Raw genomic sequence first — 27176 nt, forward strand, 5'->3', positions numbered from 1 at the left:
GGCTCCAAAACTTGTGGTTGTGCTTTAGATAGCAACAATAAAATCTGAGTGAAACATAAGGAGATTCTATTTTTTACCTTTGACTTTATTTCATCTTCCAGGTCAAAAGAGCTAGGAGTGTAAAAAGGAGGAACCTATATCAACTCTGTAGGACCTGCTAAAGCCCAGTGTCACAAATAGCATTCTGTAAAAATCCCATAAAGAAAAACTTTTTGGGAGTCTGCCTGGGTAGATAGTTTCTTCCAGTTAAATTTTAAGACTGGTTTGTAGCCACACATTGCATATGTAGTGATTTTTAAGATAGGCACATCCTGTCTGTGCTTATGATAGTCTCTTCTATAATGTATTTATGAAACTTAGTTTCCTCAGAGAATGGGGTTATGCTTACAGAATGGATTGTCTCTGAGATTTACAACTTTATTATGAATTAAAAACTGAAGGAATAAACAAACACTGTCTGCATAAATGGAAGGATATGTTAAAGTCTGATTTATAATTAAAAATGCCACTACTGGGAAAGAAGGTTTACATTTTTAACCTGAAGGAGAAAAATGTGCCAATAAAAAGGCATTTTGTTCAAAGAAAAAAGTTCACTTTAAGTAGCCTTGTTAAACTTATTGGGAAAACTGTTTATTCTTCTAAGCGAATGCAGCCAAGTTAATATCACTTTCCATTTTAAACAGTATGTACGTAAAGTGGACTGTTTTATTGAATTGTTATAATGCACTTTTGGAAGCTGCCAGTAGCTGAAACCATGGTCTGTTCCTGTAACAATTTTATTAAGGAAAGGACTCTAGGGGGAAAGGGAGGAGAGAGGCTTCTAAAAGTAGCAGGAGTAACTAGAGCTCTCTGTGTCAGTTCTGTATCTACTCCTACTCAAGCCTGGAAGAGAACAGTCACATACCTCATTGTTTCGGTTAAAACAGCTTGCTAGAAGTACTAAATATGGCGTGTATTTTCACTAGTGGTAACTTGTAATGAAGGTGAAAGAAATGAAAATCTGGAAGACTAACTAGCCAGCTCCTCTATCACCGTGAAATATTACATAGGACTTGACATCACTATTTCAACTGACATGTTATTGCTACTAATGTTTAGGGAAACTGAAATGTACACTAGTGCCCAGATTTTCTGATATGAATGTGCAGTTTCTTGCACAAAAATACATGCACATTTGCACACCTGATTCCTCTATGCAATCAGCATAAGTTTTCATACCAATGGGCAGATAGTTGCCTGCCATTTATCCACACAATTACTGTACGTGTATTTTTGAAGTTCTGGGAATAAAGCATCCAACCAAGGCAAACAATACATTTAGTATAATCCCTGCAGTTTATTGGGTACCTCTCATATCCTGACTCAGTCAAAGGATGCAGAAAAGAGGATTGATACACAGTGGTTATCAACCTATTTATAATTGTGGGCCACATACGTAGCTCTCTGTATGTTATGTGGCCTGCATCCATACATACTACTTGTATAGCCCTGAGGATGTCACATAGGCTGAAACTGTGTGCTGACTGGGCCCCAAGCAGCTCCCGGGCAGAGAACCACTGATATGGACCATTTAGCTTAGCAAACCACACATAAATGTAACAGTAGCCATCTTGTCCCTCCTGCCTCTTGGTTATTTATTTTCTCTCTTGCACCCTCTAGTGTCCTAAAGAATGTAGTGGCATCTACATGCGGCACTGCACTGCAGAATTTTCATTAATCTTCCGTTTTCTCTAGACACTTGTACATGGTCTTATGGATACACAGTTTAGGCCTAGTCCTTCTTAAAGCAGAGCACCCTTGATTCATATCAAACTGGCACTCAACATTTGCAGGATCAGAACATATATGTTGGAAAAAATACTTCAGAAAAATATTTTAAAAAATTTTGTCTGTGCATGGAGAAAAGGCACAGAGCGGGATTCATGAAAGAGAGCTACTATAAGGCTCACTTCATAAAATCTAATTGAAAAACAAAATCCTCAAATGCAAGGAGATTTTTTTTAAAAAGCAGTTATTTGTAAACATCTACAACAAATTGTTTTAAGAGAAAACTTTAAGAGAAAAATAAACTGGCCCGCAATACTAGCTCTACACAATCATCAAGATGCCATTGCTAATATAGTAAAGAGTACTCACCATCTCCAGGCATTGACATGAAATGAGCATCAACCCTTTTTTCATCTTCTCCATACTCATTCTTCGCCAGTAAGGTATAAGCACCATTGTTCAAATGGGTAGGGTTGTCCAACTGAAGGCAGCCATGGTATTCGCTTTGATTGCTAACATGTATTTTAGTACAGATGTATTCAGACTCATTCAGTATAGCTCCTTCATAGAACCACTGCAATGAGGGTTTGGGGTTCCCTTTCACAGTGAATGGAATGCACCAGTGGTGGTCCGGGGTTGGAGGTTCAATAAATGTGATATTTGGTGCAACTATATTGAAAAGAAGAGTGAATAACATCAGAATATCCTAAACACATTTTTCCCCTCAAATTCTTGAGGGCATTTTTAAAAATCATTAAAGCTAATAAATTGGAAGCTTTGGAAACTGCAGCCTTGTGCTTATGAGTGTAGATATTCATAAAGGAAGCCATCAGCTGTGTGTGTGAACTGAATTCAAACCTGAAATGGACAATACCTCAATAAAGTAATTATTTAAAATGAGATTTGTGAACTGGTTCCAATAAAACAAGAACCAACTTTAATAAATCATGCAGGTTCAGGTGAAAAGTTTTTTTATTACTCCCTGTTTTTAACCAAAGCACTTAAGTACTATTTTTAAAAGGGTATTTAACAGTTGGCCAGAATCAAGTGTACTGGAAATACATTCAGATAGCCATGAAAACTTTTAGATGATTTTCATCATAGAACCATGGAACAGACTTATAAGTTCATTCACTGAATTCCCCTGCTACTGCAGGATCATTTCTATAGTAATTTTCTAGTATTTTGTCCAATCCAGTTTTAAATTGTTATGGGCTTCTACTATTTCCCCTGGGAGGCTATTATACAGCCTTGTACATTATCTCACTGTCAGGGAGTTTTCCTTGATATTCAGACTGAATTTTCCTTTGTTAATTTCATCTAATTACATCTAGTTATACACTTTTGTACCAATCATATTGGTGCCAATCCAAGATTCCATGTTTACACCATTCCAGTATTTGTAGCATATATTCTTTCCCTTAGCTATTTCATGCCCAATTTGAAGTATAAAATCATAAGGAGTTAATCTATAGCTACTTCTCTAACAAAGATTTTTCTCTAATAAGCATGCTCATTTTTAATCAAATGTCAGGGTGATCTGAATGATCAATATCTGAAGCTTGTAAAAACAGCCTACTTAATCACTTAAGAAAGATTCATATGGGAGCTTAGAATTAAGGGGTCAATGTTTTTATCCCCTGTGCCTATCCTCTTCTCCTGGACTTGACAGATAAGTAGATTATTTCAAGGCCAAGGACAAACTAATATACGCCTGGGAAAACTAATGTTACAAGCTGATCTTTTTTTAATTTAAAAAAAAAATGTATCAGGGTTATTGCCTCAGATGAAAAGTTTTAAAATCTCAAATTATTAATAACAATTTGACCTCCAACTTTGATGTGTGGGTATTTTCATATGTATACAAAATACACATGTGCCCTTTTCACGTTTACACTGCCATTTGAACATTTTGGACTTCAGAAATTTACTTTTGGGAGTTCAAACTGGAAGTTGAAAGGTAGCTATGAGAGCACAGATATGCAAGGGTGCTCAGAGCAGAGTAATAAAGGGACAATACTACACAACAACAACTGCTGGTTGTGCTGTTCCTCAGCATTTAAGGCAATGCAGTTCATATGTTTAAGTGATATTCTTGTTTCAACACCTTGCATGCCCAACAGAAATATATACCCCAAATATTTTGTGCTGATGTTTAGACAGCAGCTGAAATTGTATGCAAGCCTGTTTACGTACAGAACACCACAAGGTCAGCGGAAGCTTGGTCTTCTCCCACAATATTTTCTGCTATACACGAAATCCGTATTCCACTGTCCTTAGATGAAACATTCCTTATGGTTAGTGAAGCAGGACTCTTACTTGTATTACTCTACAAACGAGAAGAAAAAGTATTTGGCTTGAACAGAGTGTAGAACAGGGGTCTCAAACCCAAATGACCACAAGGGCCACATGAGGACTAGTACATTGGCCCAAGGGCTGCACCACTGACCACGCCCCCAACTCCACCCCTTCCATGAGGCCCCGCCCCTGCCCTGCCTCTTCCCATCCCTTCCATGCCCCATTCCAACCTCTTCCCCGAAATCCCCACCCCAACTCTGCCCCCTCCCAGCCCCCAGGGGGTGCAGCAGGGGGCTCAGGGCAGGGGGTCAGGGTGCAGCAGGCGGCTCAGGGCAGGGGGCGGGGTAGGGAGCTCAAGGCAGGGGGTTGGGGTGCAGGAGGGGTGTGGCAGAGGTCTTAGGGCAGGGGGTCAGGGTGCAGCAGGGGGCTCAGGGCAGGGGGTTCGGCTGCAGGAAGGGTTCGGGTGACAGGTCCGGCCCGGTGCACACCGGGGGCAATGCAGGCTCCCTGCCTGCCTGCCCTGCCCCCGTGCCAGTCCAGGAAGTGACAGGGGGCACAGGGGTCTGTGTGTTGCCCTGGCCGCTCCTCCAAATACCTCCCCCAGAGCTCCCATTGGCCGGGAACGGGCCAATGGGAGCTTCGGGGGAGGTACCTGGAGGAGCGGTCAGGGCAACACACAGACCCCTGTGCCCCCTCTCCCCCAGGTCCCAGCCGCTTCCCAGACTGGCGCGGGGGCAAGGCAGGCAGGCGGGGAGCCTGCCCTGCCCCCGGTGCGCACCAGGCCAGAGCCGCTCGTGGTAAACGCTGGGGGGGGAGGGGGCGGGGAGCTGGCAGGCTGCAGAAAATAACCCGGCGGGCCGCTGCGTGTTTGAGACCCCGGTGTAGAACAAGAGACACACTGGGATTAGAATCTTTCAGTTACCTTTCCTCTTAACCTTATTGCTAGAAAACTGAGTGTTATATTTACACAACATTTTATTCAATGTTATAAATCAATGTACTGGGCCTGATTCTAAGGGCCTGTGTTTATTTACACACACATAATGCCACTAAGGAAGATGCTGATACATGTCTTCCTTTGACTTCAAGGAGATCACATCAGGAATAAATCAGGCCGGTTGAGTTATACCCTTCAGTGGTACTAATTGAAGGAAAAAGGGCATATTTCTACTCTGTGCACTGCATAACCTCAATTACTCAATCATTTCAAAACATCCCAAATTTTCAGAAAACTAAGGATGTGAGCCAGAACCTCAAGTGCAGATGTTGAAGTCAACCACTTGGCTCCTCTATTCCCTGTCCAGTAATATCCAGTCCCTCCCTTCATCTGCCCTCCTTCCCTTGCTCCATATGGCCATAGTCTATAATCCTCCCTGCTCCCACTCCCTCACTTTGATGACTGGCTTGCCTTCCCTCTCTCGAGTCCCCTACCATGGCTCTGGATAACTTCTGTTTCCGTGTTGAAAAGGCTTGATTCCACTGCCTCTGACTTTCTTTTGTTAACTACTTCATGAAATTTTTAACTTTGGACTTACTTTCCCATTCACCATCTTTTTAACCCCTAGGCCTGGAGCCAGACCCTCAGCTGGTATAAATCAGCACAGCTCCACTGGCTTCAGTGGAGCATTGCACATCTACCCCAGCTGAGGATCCGGCCCCTGATCTTTTCCAGTCTCTCTCTCTAATTCCTGACCACCATTTGTTTTTCTTCAAATTTATTACTCATCCCCTTTCTTCCACCTCATCATTTACTCCTAAGGTTCATCTCTGCTCTTGTTTCCTCTTAATCTTGCTCTCTCTTCTCCTATACTCCTCCCAATAAATGCTTTACTGTTACCTCATTCTGGGCTTTACATCTTTACTCACACTGTGGGCTCAGCATGGTCTCTCACACTTTGACTACCAAGTTCCCTCTCTCCTCCTTCAGCTCTCTCTTGAAAGCCTCTTCCTACCTTGAATCCTTCCTAGAGTAAGTTGGTCTCTTCCACCACCGGAACTAAAGCTCATTATTTGTCTTACGTGTGTTTGAGCATAGGCAGATAGAAAAAAAAAACCCCACAGTTATTGCCTCAGTGTTTTGTAAAGCACTGTGTACATTTACAGCACTAAATAAATCATAAAAATCACCATATGCGCTGCAAAATTAAAGTACATTGGGATGAAGTACAAATAAACTGGCACTCTTAAAACAAAAAGGTTTTGCTTCCGATCTCTTAAATTGGTTTCTTAAAATGACCTCTAGTTTGTGTCTCTAGTCTTTAATTTCATGTTAAATATAAAGGAACCTTTTTTTAAAAAAAATAATAAATGAACAGTTAGGACTATTGCTTTAACATCTTAACAACATCCTTTGCTGAGATTCTTCTTAATATGCACTTAAGTGCTGAGCCTACAATTGAATCTCTACTAAAGGGCTCCAGCACCTGTAGAACCCAATGACTTCAATGATACTCCCTGAAGTATAAGGATCCACCCATGTGTGTCACATTTCAAGATCAGTCTTAAGAGACTGTCTTTTTTTTTTACAACACATAGCACAATGGGGCTACAGTAATACAAATAATAAAAGTTAATAAGGATGAAATGCTGGCTTCATTGAAATCAACAGCAAAACTGTTGACTTCAGTGGAGTCAGGATTTCACCCCAAGGCTAGCAATGTAGCTTTACTCTACCCAGGAGTAGCCCCATTGAAGTAATTCGTGCTCAGCAGGTTCAAGGGGGGCATAGATCAACATTCATATTGTGCTCCCCATCAGTACCTGGCCCTGGCCCAGGCCCAGGAAGCTAATGATCCAACCAGCAGACCAAATTCGGTGATGAATCCTGGTCATATGCCACATGAGACATTGCATGTACGCTAAGAAGAAGCAAGTTCAACAGTCCATCCATGGGGATTCAACTGCAGGATCAGGACCTAAGTGCACAGTTAAGAAAACTCCAGTGGCAGTCAATTGGACTATATGCATAAAATGAAGCACATCGGTAACTGTTTGCAGGATCAGAGCCATTTTCTGGGATTTTTCTTTACAGGAGACGAAGGAAAGAAGACAGACAGAAGTAGCAGTAGTAGGAGAGCAGAGAACCAGAAACAGACACATGAAGGTGAGGAGAAAAGGAAAACAGAAGAACAAAATATAGAAGGGCAGGGATAGTGGTGAACAGTAAAGGAGTTTAAGAAGGTACTCTGTTATACTACTGATGAGACTAGTGTTATTCCATAGGTAAGGCTGAAGCTAGCCTTCCATTATAAGGCACTCAAATTTCACAGGCATAAAATTATGCCAAGATAGGATTTTTCTGGAAAGTTTGAAGTAAACTGAAAAAGGAACTTTGAAGATAGGAGAGTTTTTTAAAAAAATGAGGTGATTTCACTTCTTGAGCATTATTCTACATTTGTTCTGGTGCATAACTCAAAAAAAAAAAAAAAGGCTTAGCAGAGATTCCCCCAGTTGTTTTAATCTGTTGGCTTTGGTGAGGACTGGTGCATTTGGCTAGTTTCAGGAAGGTTATTTTAGCTAATGAATTCAGTTTCTCTGTATTTTACAGACCTCCTGTGTTCCTAAATCTGCACAACCCCTAAGGAGATGCTATACATTTTACATAGGTCCATGTATATGACCACAATGGAGGAAGTAACAGAGGGTTGAAGCCACATGGAAGTGGGGGGCCATCTAGGGAAGGAGAAAGAGTTCTTGAACAGCTTGCAAGCTCCTTCTATCACTAAGGAATTTGTAAACATTTTTAAAAATCCAAGGCAATCTCTGGGAAAGAAGGACACAAGGTTGTAACGATCTAGGAATTACTTACTTGAGGAGGGAAAAAGACATTGTGAGAGGGGAGAGAGGGAGACAGAACCAGCTATGCCAGCCTAACCTTCCTGAGAATACTCTCTAGGGAAATCACTAGCTGTGCTCATAGACCAGGGTGGGCAAACTGCAGCCCACAGACAACATCGGGCCCATGAACCATTTTAAGCAGTGCACGAGCTCCTGCTCTGCAACGGGGTTGGGGGCCGCACCACGCGGCTTGGCCCCACTCTGGCCAGGGCGCTGGGTTGGGGGCCGCACTATGCGGCTCCCAGAAGCCGTGGCATGGCCCCACTCTGGCTCCTACATGCTCCAATGGCCCCCTCCAGCACTCCAAATGCAAGCTGCAGGGGTAGTGCCTGGTGGAAGGGCAGCATGCTGAGCCGCCTGGCCGCGCTTCCATGTAGAAGCCAGAGAAGGGACATGCCACTGCTTCCGGGAGCCGCTTGAGGTAAGCACCACTCGCAGCTTGCACCCCTGAGCCTCTCTCCATGCCCCAACTCCCTGCCCCAGCCCTGATCCCCTTCCCACTCTCCAAACCCCTCGCTCCCAGTCCAGAGCACCCTCCTGCACCCCAAACCTCTCATCACAAGCCCCACCCCAGAGCCCACACCCCCAGCCGGAACCCACAACCCTGCTCCAGTCCTGATCCCCCTCCCACCCTCTGAACCCCTCAGTCCCAGCCCAGAGCCCCTCCTACCCTCAAACTCCTCATCCCCAGCCCCACCCCAGAGCCCACACCCCCAACCAGAGCCCTCACCCACTCCCGCATCACAACCCCAATTATGTGAGCGTTCATGGCCCACCATACAATTTCTATTCCCCGATGTGGCTCTCGGGCCAAAAGGTTTGCCCACCCCGTCATAGACAATCTCCATTCCCTTTGCACTGCAGGACAGGATCTGAAGACCAGGGTCTAACCCTTTGTATCTAGGACCATGCACCTCTTAAGGGCCAAATAAAATAATAAATAATAATAATAATTTAGGCAGTTTGTACCCCAAGGTAGTGGATGACCCCACTTAAAGCCAAAACCATGAACTCCAGAGCACAATGCAAATAAAGTGGATTTAAGCTGCCAGCAGGAATAGGCTGCACACTTATTGAAGTCCTTATCAATATCTCCTTCATCAGAAGGAGATGCATTGATTAAATCCTATCTTATGCACAATATGAAACATGGACACAGGAGGGTAGGAACATGAGGGACAGTCAGAGTTATTTGGGTGACCTTGGATAAGCATGTCCATACTTAATTGGTTTTTGCTATTTCTTATAGTGTAAACTTAACATTGACTTTTATGGCTTACACTTGTTTTTTGTTGTTTTATAGAAAAAAAAACCAAGGTGATTCCCCCACAAAAATAATTCATATTTATAATCACAACCCTGGTATAACCACATTTATGACCTGTGAATAGTAAATTTACACACACAGCTTTTATCATCAGACTGTCATTTTCTATATAATGAGTGTTATGACAATCAAAACTCACTTGACCTTCACTCTCCTGATTCATTTTCAATGGATAGATAATAAGACATAAAATATCATATTGCCTCTATATAAATCCATGGTATGCCCACATCTTGAATACTACATACAAATGTAGTATTCAAGAAAATATATGTTGGAATTGGAAAAGGTTCAGAAAAGGGCAACAAAAAAAAATGATTAGGGCTATGAAACAGCTTCCATCTGAGGAGAGATCAATAAGACAGATTTTTCAGCTTCGAAAAGAGACCACTAAGGGGGGATATGTTAGAAGTCTATAAAATCACGACTGGTGTGGAGAAAGTAAATAAGGAAGTGTTATTTACTCCTTCTCAAACACAAAAACTAAGGATCACCAAATGAAATTAATAGGCAGCAGATTTAAAAGAAACAAAAGGAAATATTTCTTCATACAACGCACAGTCACACTGTGAAACTCTTTGCCAGAGGATGTTGTGAAGGCCAAGACTGTAACAGGGTTCAAAAAAGAACTAGATAAATTAGTGGAGGATAGATCCATCAATGGCTATTAGCTATTGGGATGATGTCCCAAGCCTCTATTTGCCGGAAGCTGGAAATGGATAATTGGGGATGGATCACTTGGCGATTACCTGTTCTGTTCATTCCCTCTGGGGCACCTGGCACTGGCCACTGTCAGAAGACAGGATACTGGGCTAGATGGACCTTTGGTCTGACCCAGTACAGCTGTTCTTATGTTACCAGGACCCTTCCATAAAACTGTAGCACTATCAATTATAACTGGAGGCACAGAAACTTAAATAAAAGCCACTTTCTCAAAAGAAAGAAATGTTTGTTTGTCCCAGAAGCACAGTCGATGAAGAATACCTCAGGGAAAAATGCAAGGTAAACAAATTTGCCATTTTGTATTTTGATTATGAAAAATAATAAGCTTAAGACCAGCCACACAACATTCTTCAGCAGGTATATCCCGTCTCTGGATAGCTAGCTATTTGAAAGTAAAACTTACCTCATGTTTTGAAACAAGATTAGCAACAACCCAGGATACATTGGGAGATGGCACCCCAGTAGCTTCGCAGTACAGTATGGTGCTCCTTCCTTCCACAACAGTGAGGTTATAGACACTCAAGTTTGCTGAGGGCAAGCCTGTCACACAAGCAAAAAAAATATGTAAGCGTTTATGTTTGTCATAGAGATAGGGTAGATATTCAAATGAGCTGTTCAACTCTTTGACAACAGTCTGTATGTAATCGAAAACTCTGCTTACTCAGCTAATCAGAGATTCATTGTGGTTAGATGCTATTTGGTCAAAAAATGCAAAGAGCACATTTGGTACTATGTAAGTGAAGTCCTTAACTGGCAGTAGGAGTGACTGTGTGTGTTTTCTCCACTCTACCAATCCACCTCCCTAGAAAATTTTAGTTTATTTTCAAGTGCCTTAAGATACTGAGGTGGGAACCATTTTCAAAAGGTAGAAAGGACATTCAGATGCCTAACTCCAATTGTATCTTTGAAAATCTCACCTTCATTCTTGAGGGAAAATAAGATACAACTTACTTTTCTCTTTTGTAGTGGTTGCAATAAAAATCTTCATTTTCCTTTTGCCTAATTAACACTGTGGTGGTATTCCTAGCATACCGTGAGTTATATATACACTAAAGGGAAAATCTAGCCCACAACATCATGCAGGGTCAGGGGAAAGAGTCCCACAAACAATACAATCAGAGGCTCCAGTCCACAAAGAGGTCACACCCACGTGAAACCCAGATCTTCAGAGACAAACTGAGTAGGAGAGGCAGGGGCTATGGGCATGTCAAGGGAAGGAAGGGGCAGAGCCAGAGCAGCTCAAACTATCCAGATCCTCTGCTCCTCAACTGTTTCAGGGCCATTTCTAAGGTTCTTCAGCCACAGGACTGAACTAGCTTCAGGGAAACAGCTACTCTGTGTCATTTGCTAGGAAGCTGCTCTAACTTTTGTCTGGATCAGACCTGACCCAAAGAATCAAGGAGCTGGAAACTGATGCTTCATCCCTTTCACCTGCATTGAGTGGTGCTCTGGTGTAGGAGAGAATCTAGCTCCACAAACCTATTATGGAGCAGATTTTCAGAAGAGTTCAGCTCCCAGAAGCTCCCTTTTACGCACCCAAATGAAGTGGTCAGGTTTTTGGTAGAGCTCAACACACAAAACAATGGCAACTCTCAGAACAATAGGAGTTATGTTTTGAGGATTTTTGGAAACCCGAATGCTTCATTTAAGAGCCTAAACTTGAGTAGGGTTCTTTTGAAAATATGGTCAACAGCATATTAGGCCAAAAATCAATTTTTCTTCAGGTACGTGAGAAGTTATTTTTTCTGTCCTTCAAAACTATGTTTGTTTGCATTGAAAATAAGCAGTACACTGAAAGCATGGGAGTTTTGTTATGTGAGATTGTGCCATCATCCACTGTAGAAAGATAACTTTAGCTTTGCCCTCACCATGATGCTCAGCCCAACAGCAATCTTAGACATGTTTTGTTTGCAATTTATCTCAAATATCCTGCACAGCAAAACAGCAGTGCTAGCTATGTATTTCTTTTTCTGCAACAAAGCTTCTATCTCTATTTTTTTCAATTAGGGTGGAGCAGTTTCTGTCATGTACCTGCAGGTTTACAAGTTTAGCAAGCTGATTTTTTATTAATTATTAATTATTATTATTATTATAAAGCCCCATAGTAAGTCCCTTATATCTGATTTGTATTAATTAGAGCACATTAATATGTTGGCCAAAAATTCAATAGAAACTTGAAATATCACTCGAAGTTTAATTAGTTCAATAAAAATGAAATGAAAAATAGTAATAGCAAAGGCAGGACAAATCGTTTTCCAGGCACTGCTTTCTTGCCTAATAAGATTTGAAATCATCAGGAGTATACAATAACTGCTTAGGCAATTCTGCTAGTGCTTTAAGTAGTACTGTAATATGATTCTGATTATAGGCATCATGGGTTTCTTCTATTATGCTCACTTTGTAAATCATACATTGAAGTTTATTGAAACAGAGCTGGATGGCTGTATGCCTTGATGCAGTAATCTGTTAGCGAAGGTGGCCATCTGCTTTTGCTTGCCATGACTTCAAACCTCAGCAGTGGCTGTCACCCAGCCAGGCAGGAAACTAAACTAAATCCTAAGGAACATTTAGATATTAATTATGTTAGATAGGGAACATGGAGGAGAAGTAATGAGATAATTTACCCCATGCAGACACCCTCACACACCAGTTCTTAAAACTATTTGACTCTTGTGGTCATACCTGACTCTGGGAAAGAATTTTAGCCATCAAGGCATTATTGCCTAGCTTCTTCCTAGCAGCATCTTCTCTGGACAACACCTGCCTGACATCTCTCATGCCAAATTAAAACTACTCAAAGTGTGTCGCTGTTTGAGTTCACAGAGCTTATAACACACACAGTTTCATATGAACCCTATCATATAAGCCCTCTTTCCCCCCCCCCCCACCAAAAAAAAATCAGTGTTGACCTTTTATTGTACTACTTGGATTTCCATTAAAATTTCAAGACGACTTCTAGTGGTGCTTTTTGATTGTTGAACTGGGTGTGGAGGACCAAGTAGCACTTTAGCTACTCGCTTACTAAAGCATGATGGCTCTGTGCTCTTTCTAACTTTGCTACTGCTGGCTGAATTTGTATTATTTTATATAAAAAAGCGTGGGATGGCACCACTGTTACCATCATGTGCACTATAAAGAACTTGGGAATTGCCATACAGGATCAGTCCTGAGGTACATCTAGTCCAGTATCCCGTCTCTGACAGTGACTGATCTGACTCATGTTTCAGAGGAAGGTTAAAGAACCCACACTAAGCAAATCAGGGATCATCTTCCCCCAGGTCTCATCCTGATCTTTAATAGAGCGAGATTGGTTTAAACCACGAAGCATGAGGTTTAATATCCCTTCCTAACTTCTTGTTAGTATTAATTACGATAATTCTGGATATTCATAATGTCCAATCTTTTTCTGAATCTTGCTATATTCTCAGCCTCTACAACTGCCAGTAGCAACAAGTTCCACAGTTTAATTAAACTTTATAAGAAAAAGTATTTCCTTTCATTAGTTCTGAATTTGCCACCTTTTAATTTAATTGAATATCCACTTCTGGGGGATTATGAGACACAGATAACAGGAGTTCCAGATCTTTCTTTTCTTGACCATTTGTTATTTTACACAGTTTTATCATGTCCCCTCTAATTAATCCCAACTATTCATGCAAAATGATGGGGTCTAAATTAGCTGAGATCTTGGAGTCATTGTGGATAGTTCTCTGAAAATATCTACTCAGTGTGCAGTGGCAATAAAAAAAAAAGCTAACAAAGTTAGGACCCATTAAGAAAGGGATAGATAACAAGACAGAAAATGTCATAATGCCACTTTATAAATTCATGGTTCACCCACATCTTGAATATTGCATGCAGATCTGGAGGCCCCATCTCAAAAAAGATATATTGAAATTGGAAAAGGTACAGAGGAGGGCAACTAAAATGATTAGGGCTATGGAACAACTTCCATATGAGGAGAAATTTAAAAGATTGGGACTTTTCAGCATGGAAAAGGACGATCAAGTGAGGATATGATAGAGGTGTATACAATCTTGACTGTGTAGAGAAAGAGAATAAGGAAACATTTATTTACTCCTTCACATAAGACAAGAACTAGGGGTCACCTAATGAAATTAATAGGCAGCAGATTTAAAACAAACAAAAGGAAGAAGTACTTTGTCATACAACACACAGTCAACCTGTCAAACTTTTTGCCAGGAGATGTTCTGAAGGCCAAAACTATAACAGAGTTCAAAAAAGAACTATGTAAGTTTATGGAGGATAGGTCCATCAATGGCTATTAGCCAAGATGGGCAGGGATGCAATACTGTGCTCTGAGTATCCCTAGCCTCTGTTCGCCAGAAGCTGGGAGTAGACAACAAGTGATGGATTGCTCGATGATTGCCTGTTCTGTTCATTCCCTCTGAAGCACCTGGCATTGGCCACTGTCGGAAGACCTGTTACTGGCCTAGATGAACCACTGATCTGACCCAGTATGGCCATTCTTATGTTCCTTTCTAAGTTAAGCTCTCCCAATCTTTTCAACCTCTCTATGATTTTTTCCAGACCCTTGATCATTCTCCGAAACCCCTCTAATTCTGAAATATCCTTTTTTGAGATGAAGCGACCACTGTCACACACACACAGTATTCCTGATGAAGATGTACCATTGAGTAATATAATGGTATTATGTTTTGTCTATTGTTCATCACACCTTTCCTTGTGCTTCCTGACATCTCATTTACTTTTGTGACCAGACTTGCACACTGAGCAGAGATTTTCATCCCCGTCCCTTTCCTGAGCTAATACAAGGTTCTAAAGTAACTGTAAGGTGCAGGAGTAGTGCAACTTTTTCCTTTAATGTACATTTATAAACAATGAATTTTGTTTGCCATCATGTTGCCCATTCACCTAGTTTGGTTAAGCCTCTCTGACGTTCCCCACAATCCTCTCTGGTCACAACAAACAGAAGACACGAAGGCTCTAAAATATCACATAAAAGAGCCATAAAACTCACCTGAAAAGAAACAGTAAAAGTCTCTCTAGCTTAGGGTTTTGTATAGTGACTACCACTACAGCATCTAAGAACACAGAGAAATTTTCACTACTTTTGTAGTTTTGCTAATTGCTGATAGTAAAACATTACAGGAAGATAAAGAAAGGTAGATTAATACAAACAAGGCTCACTGATGGCAAAATGTTGAAAGTGCTCTATACTGTATGATAATTTTTATTAAAATATGGGCCCTGATCCCAAAGACACTTATACATGTGAGAAACATAATGAATGTAAACAGACCCGTCGAGATCCATGGGATTATTCAGTTTCCTGAAGTTGCTCACATGCAAACACATTCAGGATCAGGGGTTGCTAAACATTATTTTAAAATACAAAATGTAGAATAAAAAGTAGAAGTGGGATATCTAAATTTTCACTGAATTAGCATAAAGTTACATCATCGTAAACTTTTACTCAGAACTAAGCATGCCTTTTCACTAGTCTACATAGGTCTAATTTAATAGATTTCATTTAATGATTAAACTCATTAGTTTTTATTTAAAAACCACACAGTTTTTCTTTGCCCTTTCTTATCAGTCATATCATGATATATTGTTTCCCTAGAACAAGTGCTTTGTGCCCAAAAAGAGTTCAGCATTGGTTATAAAGAACATTAGTTTGGACTTCCAAGTTGCATAATTAGAGTAATTGTGTAACTTGGAATTATGTAATATGTACACAGTAACTAAGCAATTCTAGCTGTAATACTGTACAGCATATGGAAAAGTTGTCTGTGCAATATATTCAAGGTAATAAAACTTTACTTCAAACAGGTAGTTCTTAGATTAGAGGTTGTCAAAAAAATACCTTTTATTCGTCACGAGCATATTTGGACATATTGACTTCAAGTGAATTGCACCACTTTTGGGAACAGTACTGAGCTCTTCAACCCTATACAAAATCCTTGGATAACAAACCTGAGACACTCATTCGTAAAAGGAATATTTACCTCCATAGGCTCCATTAGTGTGCATTTATTACCTGAAGCCACATTACAGAAGGACAGTCAAACTCTGGTGGTACAGGAGAGCCTCAGAGTTATGAACACCTCGGGAATGGAGGTTGTTCATAACTCTGAAACGTTCATAACTCTGAACCATAGATGCAGATCCCGTGGGTACTCCGGGGCTGGAGCACCCATGGAAAAAAAATAGTGGGTGCTCAGCACCCACTGGCAGCCCTGCGAATCAGCTCCTGCTCCTGCCCCTCCCCCCAGCACCTCCCACCCACCATGATTAGCTGTTCAGCAGGGGGGGAAGAGTGGGGTCAGAAAGAGGTGGGGGAGGGGCTTGGGGGAAGGGGTGGAGCCAGGGCTTGGGGTGGAGCTGAGTAAGTCAGCGCCTATGCTCTGAACAAAATGTTATCGTTGTTCTTTTAAAAGAAAACTAAATATTGACTTAATGCAGCTTTGAAACTTTACTATACAGAAGAAAAATTCTGCTTCCCCCCGCCCCAACCTTTTTTTTATTTAGTAGTTTATGTTTAACACAGTACTGTACTGTACTTGATCTTTCTATTTTTCTTTTTTTTGGGGGGGGGGGTGTCTCTGCTGCTGCCGGGTTCCAAATGAGGTGTGTGGTTGACTGGTCAGTTCATAACTCTGGAGTTCGTAACACTGAGGTTCTACTGTTCAATGGTTACTCAGCCCATCTCTCTACAGTGCATAGCTAGCAGTAGTTCAACAAAAGGCAAGAACAAATACTTTGGTTGAAATTTTCAAAGATGCATTGGGGATTCTGCTACTCAACTCCCCGTGAAATTAATGGAACTCATGTAGCTAAATCCCTCAGTCAGCCTCAAAAATCATATTAATAGTACTTAGCACTCATGTATGCACACACTAGACATGTCTGTGTGTGTGTGTGGTGTTTTTAAGGTAAAATCCTGGCCACACTGAAGTCAATGGTAAAACTTATATTGATTTCAATGGGACCAGGATCTCCCCCATAAGTGCATATCACATGATTTGAACAAACTACTAATATTCCAACCTGAACCCACGCTCTTTGGCTGAACTCTGTCTCAGTAATAGTTCAGCTATGTTCAGCCCATCACTGAGACAGAGGTCAGCCACAAAGTCTGAGTTCAGATTCAGAGCTACATTTTTCTTGCTGTTGAGGTATGAAACCTGAGGAGCTAACCTGAGGAGTTGTGCCATATCACTGGACAGATTTTCAAGTTGACTTAAGATATTACTCATGATAATATGGACATTTGTAGCACCGCCAAGGATGTAATGATGTTCTATGATAGCCGAAGAGATGTGAACCTGAGCCTGAATTGTCACTCTTGTAAGGACCTGACTCTATAATTTCACTTATTTTTGTTTTTATTTCTTCTATTATGATAAGTCATTCCCCCACAGCCTACTTGAGCACAGAAATACAAAAAAAAAAACAAAAAAAACCATACATAAAAGTTTCACCTTATTAATATCAACCCACATTCTGTGATCCTTTATGGTAGGGGTCTCAAACACGCGGCCCGAGGAGTTATTTGAGGCAGCCTGCCAAGCTCCCCGGAGTTTTTTCCTGTGGCCACCAAGCTCCCCTCATCCATCGTCCCCCCACCCCCTCCACAGCGTGCCACGTCCCCACTCCTCTGCCTACTTCCAGGTGCTTCCCGCCACCAAACAGCTGTTTGGCGGCACTTAAAGCTTTCCAGGAGCGAGGGGGAGGAGCGGGGAGCTGCGCATTCACAGGAGAAAGCAGAGAAGAGGCAGGGCAGGGGTGGGGATTTGGGGAAGGGGTTGGAATAGGGGCAGGGAGCAGGTGGAGTAGGGCGGGGCCAGAGGCAGCGAGGGAGGGGCTTTTGTACTTTTATATGAAAGGTGTCAGTGATGCGGCCCTTGGGCCGATGTACTAGTCCTCATGTGGCCCTCGGGGTGATCTGAATTTGAGATCCCTGCTTTATAGAGCAAAACTCCATTGCCAAATTCCCACTGAAGTCAACTGGAGATTTGTTCATCTAAAGTCTGCAGCCTGTCGTTTGAAATCACAGCTGGATGATGTTAGGCAGAAGAACACAAAAACTGTTCTTTTAACTGTTGGTTTCCAATGCACCAAGTTTCCTACCAAGTTCAAGATATATGTTCAAATCTCTCTCTCTGAGCTTGGAGCAATGTTTCTTCATAACTACCCTTCTAGCCAGGGCAGGAGCAGAGATGATGGGCTCTGATAAGACCTTGAAGAACCATCCCCCAGCATACCAAAACAGATGTTTTGCTGGGGAGGGAACTGACATTCAACGCATTTATCACAAGCTAATTTATATCTGACCTTCATTAAGGACTTTTTAGTCCTTAGTTGGAATCTCCTGAACCATCTTCTCAATACAGCTCTCAGTTGCAGACTGATGAGCTTAATATGGGGAATAATTATATTTAAACTTGTATGTCATATTTTAATACCCATTTACTTTTTTAATGCTTTACAGATATTCTCTAGAGTTCAGGGTGTACAACAGGCCCAAACCCAGCCTTGCTCACCACACACAAGTTTCCAAAGCTATCTGCAGCTGCTCACTGCATTCTTCATGCTGGGAGGAGACTCCCCCCACATATGAGTATAAGGTTTGCTCTTAAGTGCAACACCGGCAACAAATACTTTAACTTGCTATTCATTTTATCCGGCCAATCACATTTTCTGGAGGATAGATGTGGCGCTGGTCAAGAAATAAGAGAATATGGCTCCTCAAATTACAATGTATCTTTCCTGGCTGAGGACTAGAAAATATAAAGAAAAATATTTCATTCAAAACAAAAATTGAACATTTTTATAGGACAAATGCAGTTAAAATTTGACCAGCTTCCAGAACACCAGCTAAAAATCCTGAAAAGATATTTTACTTACATACATATATGTGTGCGCACACACACACACACACACACACTTTAGGCTTGCATGGGTGTAAAAACAAGGCAAAGGTACTTTTTTTTCTCTCCTGAATTGGGCCATAAATCTGTGAATTGCTGATAATATGATGCACCTGTTATGTTGCATTTAGCAACCAGCTGCAGCCAAGAAACTGTGAGCTAAATTCAGACATGGGGTAAGCGGGTACATTTCCAATGAAATAAACAGAAATACCATGTGGGAGTCAGCTCTGCTATGCTTCTATAGCATTGAAAACAGGATACTCCTACAAGATTACATACAAAGCATTAGTTACACAAAATAGAAAGCATTATTTCCATTCTCCCTCCCTTTGTAGCTGCAAAGTCCCACCTTTATTCACCTTTAAAGATCCAAAAGATAGAAATATCCAAAGAGCCTTTCACAGAGCTTCTTCCAAGGAGACAGTTACATCCATTTCACATAAGAGCTTCAGAGCAAAGTCAGACAGATCAGAGCACTCAGTGCTGCTATCAGCAATACCTCACTTCTCCAAAGCAATCAAATGAATTCAATGTAGCTGAGCTGGGCAAAGCAGACACAAGCCTTAACAGGTGAATCGAGAGCTCTGCTAACAATTTTAATGGAAGCTAATGAGGGTTGGATTGATGAAGTTCAAATCTCTGGCAAAGGACTTCTTGTGCAGCAGTTATTATTCAAAAACACATTTAATATGGTGCAAAAAGAAAAGGAGTACCGGTGGCACCTTAGAGACTAACAAATTTATTAGAGCATAAGCTTTCGTGAGCTACAGCTCACTTCATCGGATGCATGAAGTGAGCTGTAGCTCACGAAAGCTTATGCTCTAATAAATTTGTTAGTTTCTAAGGTGCCACCGGTACTCCTTTTCTTTTTGTGAATACAGACTAACACGGCTGCTACTCTGAAACCTGTTAATATGGTGCAGTAAATGTTCATTCTGCTCTACTTGCAACATTTCCTATTCCTATAATTAGGAATACTGAAAATACAGAAGTAAAGTCGAACACTTCAGTATGACAAACATGGAGCTTTTGAACTATTTAGGTCTGAAGAAGAGGACCAGGCAAGATGTTTGCAATAATAAAGAATAGTCTCACATGCTTGATATCAAGTGCGCATGGTTCTGAAGGCAAAGTCCTGACCCAGCCTCCATTTTGTAAGGAATTAAGAGAGTCATTTCTTTAGCCTGTTGGAAAGGAGTAGCATCAGTCTTTATTTAGTTACATTACAAGGATGAAATAATAATAATACCTAGCTCTTACAAAGCACTTTTCATCAGTACATCCCAAAGTGGATAAGTATCATTATCACCATTGTACAGGTGGGGAAACTGAGACACAAGGTTTAAGTGACTTGCCCAAGGTCACCCAGCAGTCCTGTTGCTGAATGAGGAGTAGAACCCTGGTCTCTGAAGTCCCAATCCACTACTCTACCCAGCAGAACATACTAACTTCCCTGTTTTCCCTAAATATTCCTATTTCTTTGTTCTATGGCTATTATAAAATACTTCCATTTCAAACTAACTTAGAGAGAAAGTCACAATTATAAAATGGAATGTTGTTTTTACATTATGAGGGGCAGATTTTTGATAGTGCATGTACAGATGTGTTTAATTTTGCTCACACACAACCCCTGATTTACACAGATATATAGATTTGTGCATGAGAATAATCTAGATTTGTACATATGCATCAGAGTTAGTACGTGCACAAGTTAGGTACATACACTTTTGAAAGTCTGGTTCCTACTCTCTCCCTCCCTCCTGACAAGAAGCTTCATAGATAAATTATGGCAGTCAATTCACTTATTTTCATTTTAAAAGCTCTTAATAATGAAAAATGTTTTAATTAAGTTCAATTGCATAAGAAAACAGTAACTCAACTTCTGAGTTACAGTGTAAACCCTGTTGCTGTCAAAACTCTCATACAAACCACTATTCATGCAGATCTTGATCATAGATAAGAACTAAAACTCAGTACCAAGAGAATAAAAATAGTTTGCCAGCATACATCATGCATAATAGCTATTACTTGGAGCCAAAGTAAATAATACAGAATAGAGGGCAAATGAATATTCTGACAGGTAACACAGAGAGAATGTTTATGACTTTTTTAAAAGCCAACCAGTTTTGCTTGTTATATTCTACGTTTGTCAGCCTTATCTGTGAAGTTTGACTGATAATAGAAAAGATTTCAACACGCATGGATTATGCCTTTTCTTGCTGTTTTGAACTATGTTGTGTTGTGACAGCCTATGAGCCAATGCTTATTTTATTGATTCACTAATATTATTACATTTTTTCTATTATTTAAACAAATAATCATGCCAATCTTTCAATCTAGCTTCATTTTCTCCCTAACGTCTAAAATCTATAATGTCTCCCACTCTGTTCCTAACAAAACTTCTAGCTTAGTATTTCTCATATTTATTTACCCCCAGAACAGAACTTCAACACAATGGCCATTTCCACAGTCTGGAGAAAAGCCTGCATGAGTCTAATTTATTTAGAACTATCTTAACACTCGCCTATACAAATTATTGGAAAAGGGCTTCCTGAACACAGCAAGAAATGAGCAAACTGGCTTTTAGATCATAATTGCAAACAAGGAGCAGCATCTTCTGAAATTCTGTCAATTACATAATGCAAGTTAACAAGAGCAAAGCCAAATCTCTGCTTCAAGATTTACAATACTACAAGAGTAAAGAGTCAGCCCCTTCTCCATATGAAAACAAAAATCCTGTTATTGAGACAAGTTCTGGGCCTGATCCTGCAGTTCTTAGTTAGATAAGCTTCCCTCAACTCACAGGTTGTATCCATACACAAATTGTGATGTCTACTATCACAGTTCAGGGCAATGGCACCTGTATTCCCCGCTGAGGTGTCCCAACCCCCAGTTTGAGAACCCCTGTTGTAAACAGATAAATTACCAGCAGTTATGCCACACAGCTCTTTATAAGCAAGCATATTTATTCTTAAGGTGAATGCATTACAGAGGAACCATATTGAAACAATAAAAGAACTTATATTCATGTTAAAAGCTTACCAAAGATCTCCTTAGCTCCAACCTTGGGTTCTGACAGGTGTCAGTCCTTCCAACCCCTCCCAGAAAGGATTGGGGACCTCCTTGGACAGAAGGTCCTATCCATATGTTGGATCAAAAAGACAGCTTTGAGCTAGTTTAAAAGTAGGATATTTATCCAAGAGTCCTTCCTTTGTCTGTTGGTCTCTGGAGAATCTACTTTGAACTAGTATAAGTGAACCTCGCCAGGGGGTTGTACCTCTCTCGGGGGTTAAAACCTGGCTGATTTTCCTTAATCACCACCCACTCTTTTCAATTCCTGTAGGAGCTGGGGTAGCCCTCCCCCATTCAGAAGAACACAATCTTAGATAAACCATACATTTAAAATAATGTTCCTAAAGATACTGCATGGGGTTGCAATGTTTGTCCCATATACCCCACAAAGTAGTTACATACAATCCAGGTCCACAATATTACATAAATTCAATACCATAAGTCTTTCAAGGTCATTGCAGGAAATTGCCATATCTGGCACATCTACACAAATAAATTAGGCTTTTACTCTCTGAAAATCTGGCCAAGAAACTCTGGCTAGGATACACAACCAGCGACAAGGAAAAAAATAATTTGCAGTGAAGTGGCATGATATAGTAAATATGCAACACTGGAAGGATAATCAGAATAAATACATGGATCAAACACCACACTATGTGCTATATAAGATCTTTGATTAGGTAGATTGGTCATACAAGATGGAATAATGTTGAGAGTCTACGAACAGTGGCAGAAACAGAGGCATTAAATGTGAGGGAAAGAAAATTATTTCTTTACTACCTATACAATGCAGACACTGGTAACAGGTGACTCACTGGACAGTTTTAAATTTGTTCATTTCGACACTGACTACAGAAAAATATCCCAAATTTGATCTTTTAATCAGAGGTCAGAAAAAGTACTTTATTATCAGTAGTTCTTATTGGCTTTCACCATAAATGTGGATTATGGAAGTTCAACTGTAAAGCTAAAATTGAATTGCAACTAGCCTTTAACCAGTCCATTAATGAACATTTAAACGACATAAACAAGTACAGTGCCACAGAACCTCACAAATTCTCATTTCACTGATCTGCAAACCAGAGAATTCAAACCAAGAAACCATTTATTAGCAGTACACAGTAGCAAAGTGCCCTATTACCAAGACTTTTACAACTTATACTACAAAATGCTTACTAGTATACTATGCAGTATTACCATCAATAATTAATTACACCTGCCAGAATAAATTAACAAGTACTTTGTCAGACAGTGTCCTTAATTTTTATCTAATATCAATTTGTTTGCTTAGTTGCTGATTCAGAAAATTAAACAACCTGCAGTAATGAATGTAGTAGTAGTCATTAGGACAAATTAGCAAGGTTTTACTCTGTTAGGTGCCAATATAACTTACAAAGGCCTGAGCACCCACAAAACCTATCAAAGTCAAAAGAAAGGGTAGGGAGTAGTTAATTTATAGGAAGAGGAAGAAAACTTTAACGAATGTACATTTATTACTCAATCCAAATCAAAGGTTTCATTCTTCCTATAGTTAGATAACAATTAGCCTCTGTTAACTTGTATTTTGTTAGAAAATGAAACAGACTAACTTCTTTAGAAAAATATCTGCAGGGGAAAAGATTAAAGATATGGTTTCTCATTTTCAAAGCAGAAGCCACAGCTACTATCTATGGAACTGTGGGTTTTCTGAAAATTAAGTCCACACAAACCTAAGCAATGTAAAATAAATATCAGAGAGATACTGTTAAAAATAGTAGCTCAATATATGATTTCTTAAAAGAGTTTCAGAATGTAGGTTGTGCTTACATGGATGTTGTGATTTGTTTCCTTTAAGTGTGTCTGCTATGTTCCTGGGAGATGGCAGACTTAGCATTTATATCATGCTCTGGATTTGTTTATGTAGTGTCACCCAAGGGTGTAAACTGTAATGCCATATTACGGTACAAATGTTCACTTAGGGCTGAGCTAAGAGTTAAAGAGAAAAACAAGTCTACCCATAATCAAGTATGTTTAAGTTCCATGCACAAACATCAGACCAGGCACAGGAACAATTTGTGGTCCTGTGTTGCTGTTCACACAACCACCCCTTCTCCTCCTCCAAAACACAGGCCTCTCACGTACAGCCTCCATACAGAGGGTCTCCAACCCCCTTTCCTCCTCCTCCTCCTGCTCTAGTGTAGACCATTTGCAGTGGCCTTTGAAAGGACCACCTGACTGGCCAATGACTCCCCCGATCTTGCAAAGTTCTCTTATGTGGCAGGAGGCACACCTCCCACACACAAGGCACCACAGGCTGAGAAACACACCCAAACTTGCTGCAGTCTCTCAATGGCTCAGTAAAAGTCCCATGATCCTTAGTGCTGGGAACTCAGAAAACTGTTGAGTTAAGGGAATCTCTAGTTACCAGTGGGGTTCTATCTAAGGATTATGGGGTCCCTATGCTGTCTCTGACCAGCTGCAGCAGAACAGGGACTGTTTTTGGCTTTCAGTGTTTCGTGCCAACACCCCTGCCTTGTGCCTACTGCCCCTAGTCCTCCCAAAGACCTAGAAGATGCAGCAGCTCTCCCTCAGGCCCCTCAAAGCAGAGCAGCCAAATTCAGCAGCAGCTGAAGGGAGATTTGCTCAGTGCTGGACTGAGATTACACAGTACTTCAAAGAGACTTGTATTTTGCATCCCATGTTGCTTTTCCCCTGCACTCTTGCCCATCTCTTCCCTTCTTCATCCACTGACACTGCTGGCACATGGGAGATCTACTAAATACCCGCATGCTCTTTGCTCTCCAATCACCAGCGCTCTCTGCTCTGCTTGACACACATTGCCATGACAGGAGCATGTACTCAACAGCATCTATATCAAACAGAGCATTCATCTGATTTCCACCCCGTTTTCCTCCCTGGTTATGGGTTTCAGCCTCAGTTGGGAGTGCTGAAAAGAAGAGCAGTCTGCTGTTGTGAAGCACTTGCAGAAAGGTTAGAGCTGCAGAGGGCAGATACAACAGAAGGAAGAAAGACAGAGTTTATTTCTACCTTCTTCCCGTCCCCCCTCCAATTCACTCTTCTTTGCCTCTTTCCCCACCCAAATCTATCCACTGTATGTTGCCTTGCCCTCCTTCCTTCTTTTCCTCCAAGCTTGCTTCATCGTGCTCTCTCTCTCTGCCCATCAAGAAAAACAAAATGAAACTTACTATCTGTTAGTGAGTTGCAATTTGAGTCAGAAACAATTGTGCTCAGGAGAGGAATCAAGCCCAGCTGCTCCCCCTACCACTAAATCTGAAGCTAAGGAATACTTTTTCCAACTAGTAAGAAGTGAAACTACCTGACAATTGTTCCAGGATCCTGTGGAAGGAAGCAACTGAAGCAAGGAGATGAGAATTATCACACAATTTCTCCTCAAACCGGTGGAAATTGGTATTTTGCCAAATGCTGCAAACTGAAACCTGCAGAGTCTGCTTCATGTAACCCATACAAAGTGGACTCTGCAGGGTTTCCCTCACTCTGTTTGCACACAGTTACTTCAATCTGCATGGAAAAATACAGAATTATTTGTTTGTGTGTTTTCTTTTTAAACAGGCACAATTTATAGCCTGAGTTTTGAAAATGCGATGCTAATAACATTCATTTTTAAAGGAAAATAAAGATTCTATTAATCTAGGGATTCTGTGAAAGCTACAAATTACATTTTTAAGGTAGGTAACATTTTGGGTCTGTTCATCTTGAAAGCATCCTTTTCGATTTAATGAATATATATACCATTTCTATATTTAGATATTTTGTTCTGATGCATTTCTGAGCAATAGTTTATTTTAAAAGATTAAAAAAAACATTCTAACTAAAGCTCACAATATTAATCCACAAGGTGTAAAGAGTCTGAGGGACCTTCTCCTGAGACTTCATACAGCGGCAAATATACCATCTTGAAGCCAAGAGCTGAAAGCATGTTTGCTTTTCCTGCCTGGCAGTAACTTAACTTCATAACTGTTTTACTTTAAATTATATTACCGCAGTTGGGGATCTGCATGTCCGAAAGGGGTATTCTCTTGTTGTTGTCATTTATGCAGTAAAAATCCTGAGTCTCTGTGTTAGAAAACTTGGTCTCCTGAAATATCTTGATCCACATAACATCACAGGAACACTTGAACGGATTGTCCACTAGAATCCTACAGCAAAAATGAAATAATTAAAAAAAATCAGTTGACATCACCTGTCTAGAAACATTGCGGTGTGGTTTTTTGTTTTGTTGAGGTTTGTTTTTAAATGTCACTCCAAGTGCAGCCTAAAAGCAAAATACTTTGCTTTATAAAATTATGGAGCCAGATCCTCAATAGTATAAATGGGTACCTCTCCACTGAAGTCAATAGAGCTATAATCCATTTACTCCAACTGAAGATCTGGTCCATGGTGTTTATCACCGATCTGAGATACCACACACAGCGCCAGATTCTGATCTCAGTTTCACCTGTGAAAATCTGGAGTGACTCTATTCACTTCAATGAAATCATTTTGGATTTTTACCAGTTAACTGGAGATCAGAATCTGTTCCATAGTGGATTTTGATCTACTGATTTATAAAGAACACTCCTGAAAAGACTTCATCACTGTATATGGTGGACTCTTTGTGGACCCATTCAGTCCCGTATTATCACTAAAGTTTAACAACTGTAGTTGTAAAGAATTTCACACACCTTTAAGAAGAAATCATCCATATGACTCTGGAAGATGATACAGTGAAAGGCTTTAACTAATATCAACCAGAAACTAACTAAAAAAGGGTTCGCAAAAAGAAAAGGAGTACTTGTGGCACCTTAGAGACTAACAAATTTATTAGAGCATAAGCTTTCGTGAGCTACAGCTCACTTCATCGGAATGCATCCGATGAAGTGAGCTGTAGCTCACGAAAGCTTATGCTCTAATAAATTTGTTAGTCTCTAAGGTGCCACAAGTACTCCTTTTCTTTTTGCGAATACAGACTAACACGGCTGCTACTCTGAAACCTGTAAAAAAGGGTTGTAACTCAGTGTATAAACACCACACAGCTATACAGCACACGATATGGAATTTCAATCAGAATTTAGCCAGCCCACCTGATTCTAATTTCAATACTCATGAAAACCTTAGCCCAGTGTAATGTGATAAGCCTGCATGAAGTATAATGGAGACAATCCATATGCCTGACTCAGAAATGTTCCAGGATTTCACCTTTTCTCCAAAAAGCTCAGGTGAGTTCCAACTGA

General features: G+C 40.6%; 1 protein-coding gene across 4 annotated transcripts in view; it reads right to left on the bottom strand.

The window, feature by feature from the left end:
• The window catches only part of NTRK2 (neurotrophic receptor tyrosine kinase 2), a 290683-nt gene that overhangs the window by 223707 nt on the left and 39800 nt on the right, over nucleotides 1-27176 (bottom strand). For all 4 annotated transcript variants that reach the window (XM_038402301.2, XM_038402302.2, XM_043514505.1 and 1 more), the window contains exons 6-9: nucleotides 25945-26102; nucleotides 10356-10492; nucleotides 3964-4096; nucleotides 2137-2436 (exon numbers count right to left, since the gene is read on the bottom strand). In XM_038402301.2, coding sequence (XP_038258229.1) covers nucleotides 2137-2436; nucleotides 3964-4096; nucleotides 10356-10492; nucleotides 25945-26102 — 728 coding nt within the window. The remainder of the gene's footprint in view (nucleotides 1-2136; nucleotides 2437-3963; nucleotides 4097-10355; nucleotides 10493-25944; nucleotides 26103-27176) is intronic.

This window comes from Dermochelys coriacea, chromosome 5, assembly GCF_009764565.3.
Source record: "Dermochelys coriacea isolate rDerCor1 chromosome 5, rDerCor1.pri.v4, whole genome shotgun sequence".
Lineage (NCBI taxonomy): Eukaryota > Metazoa > Chordata > Testudines > Dermochelyidae > Dermochelys > Dermochelys coriacea.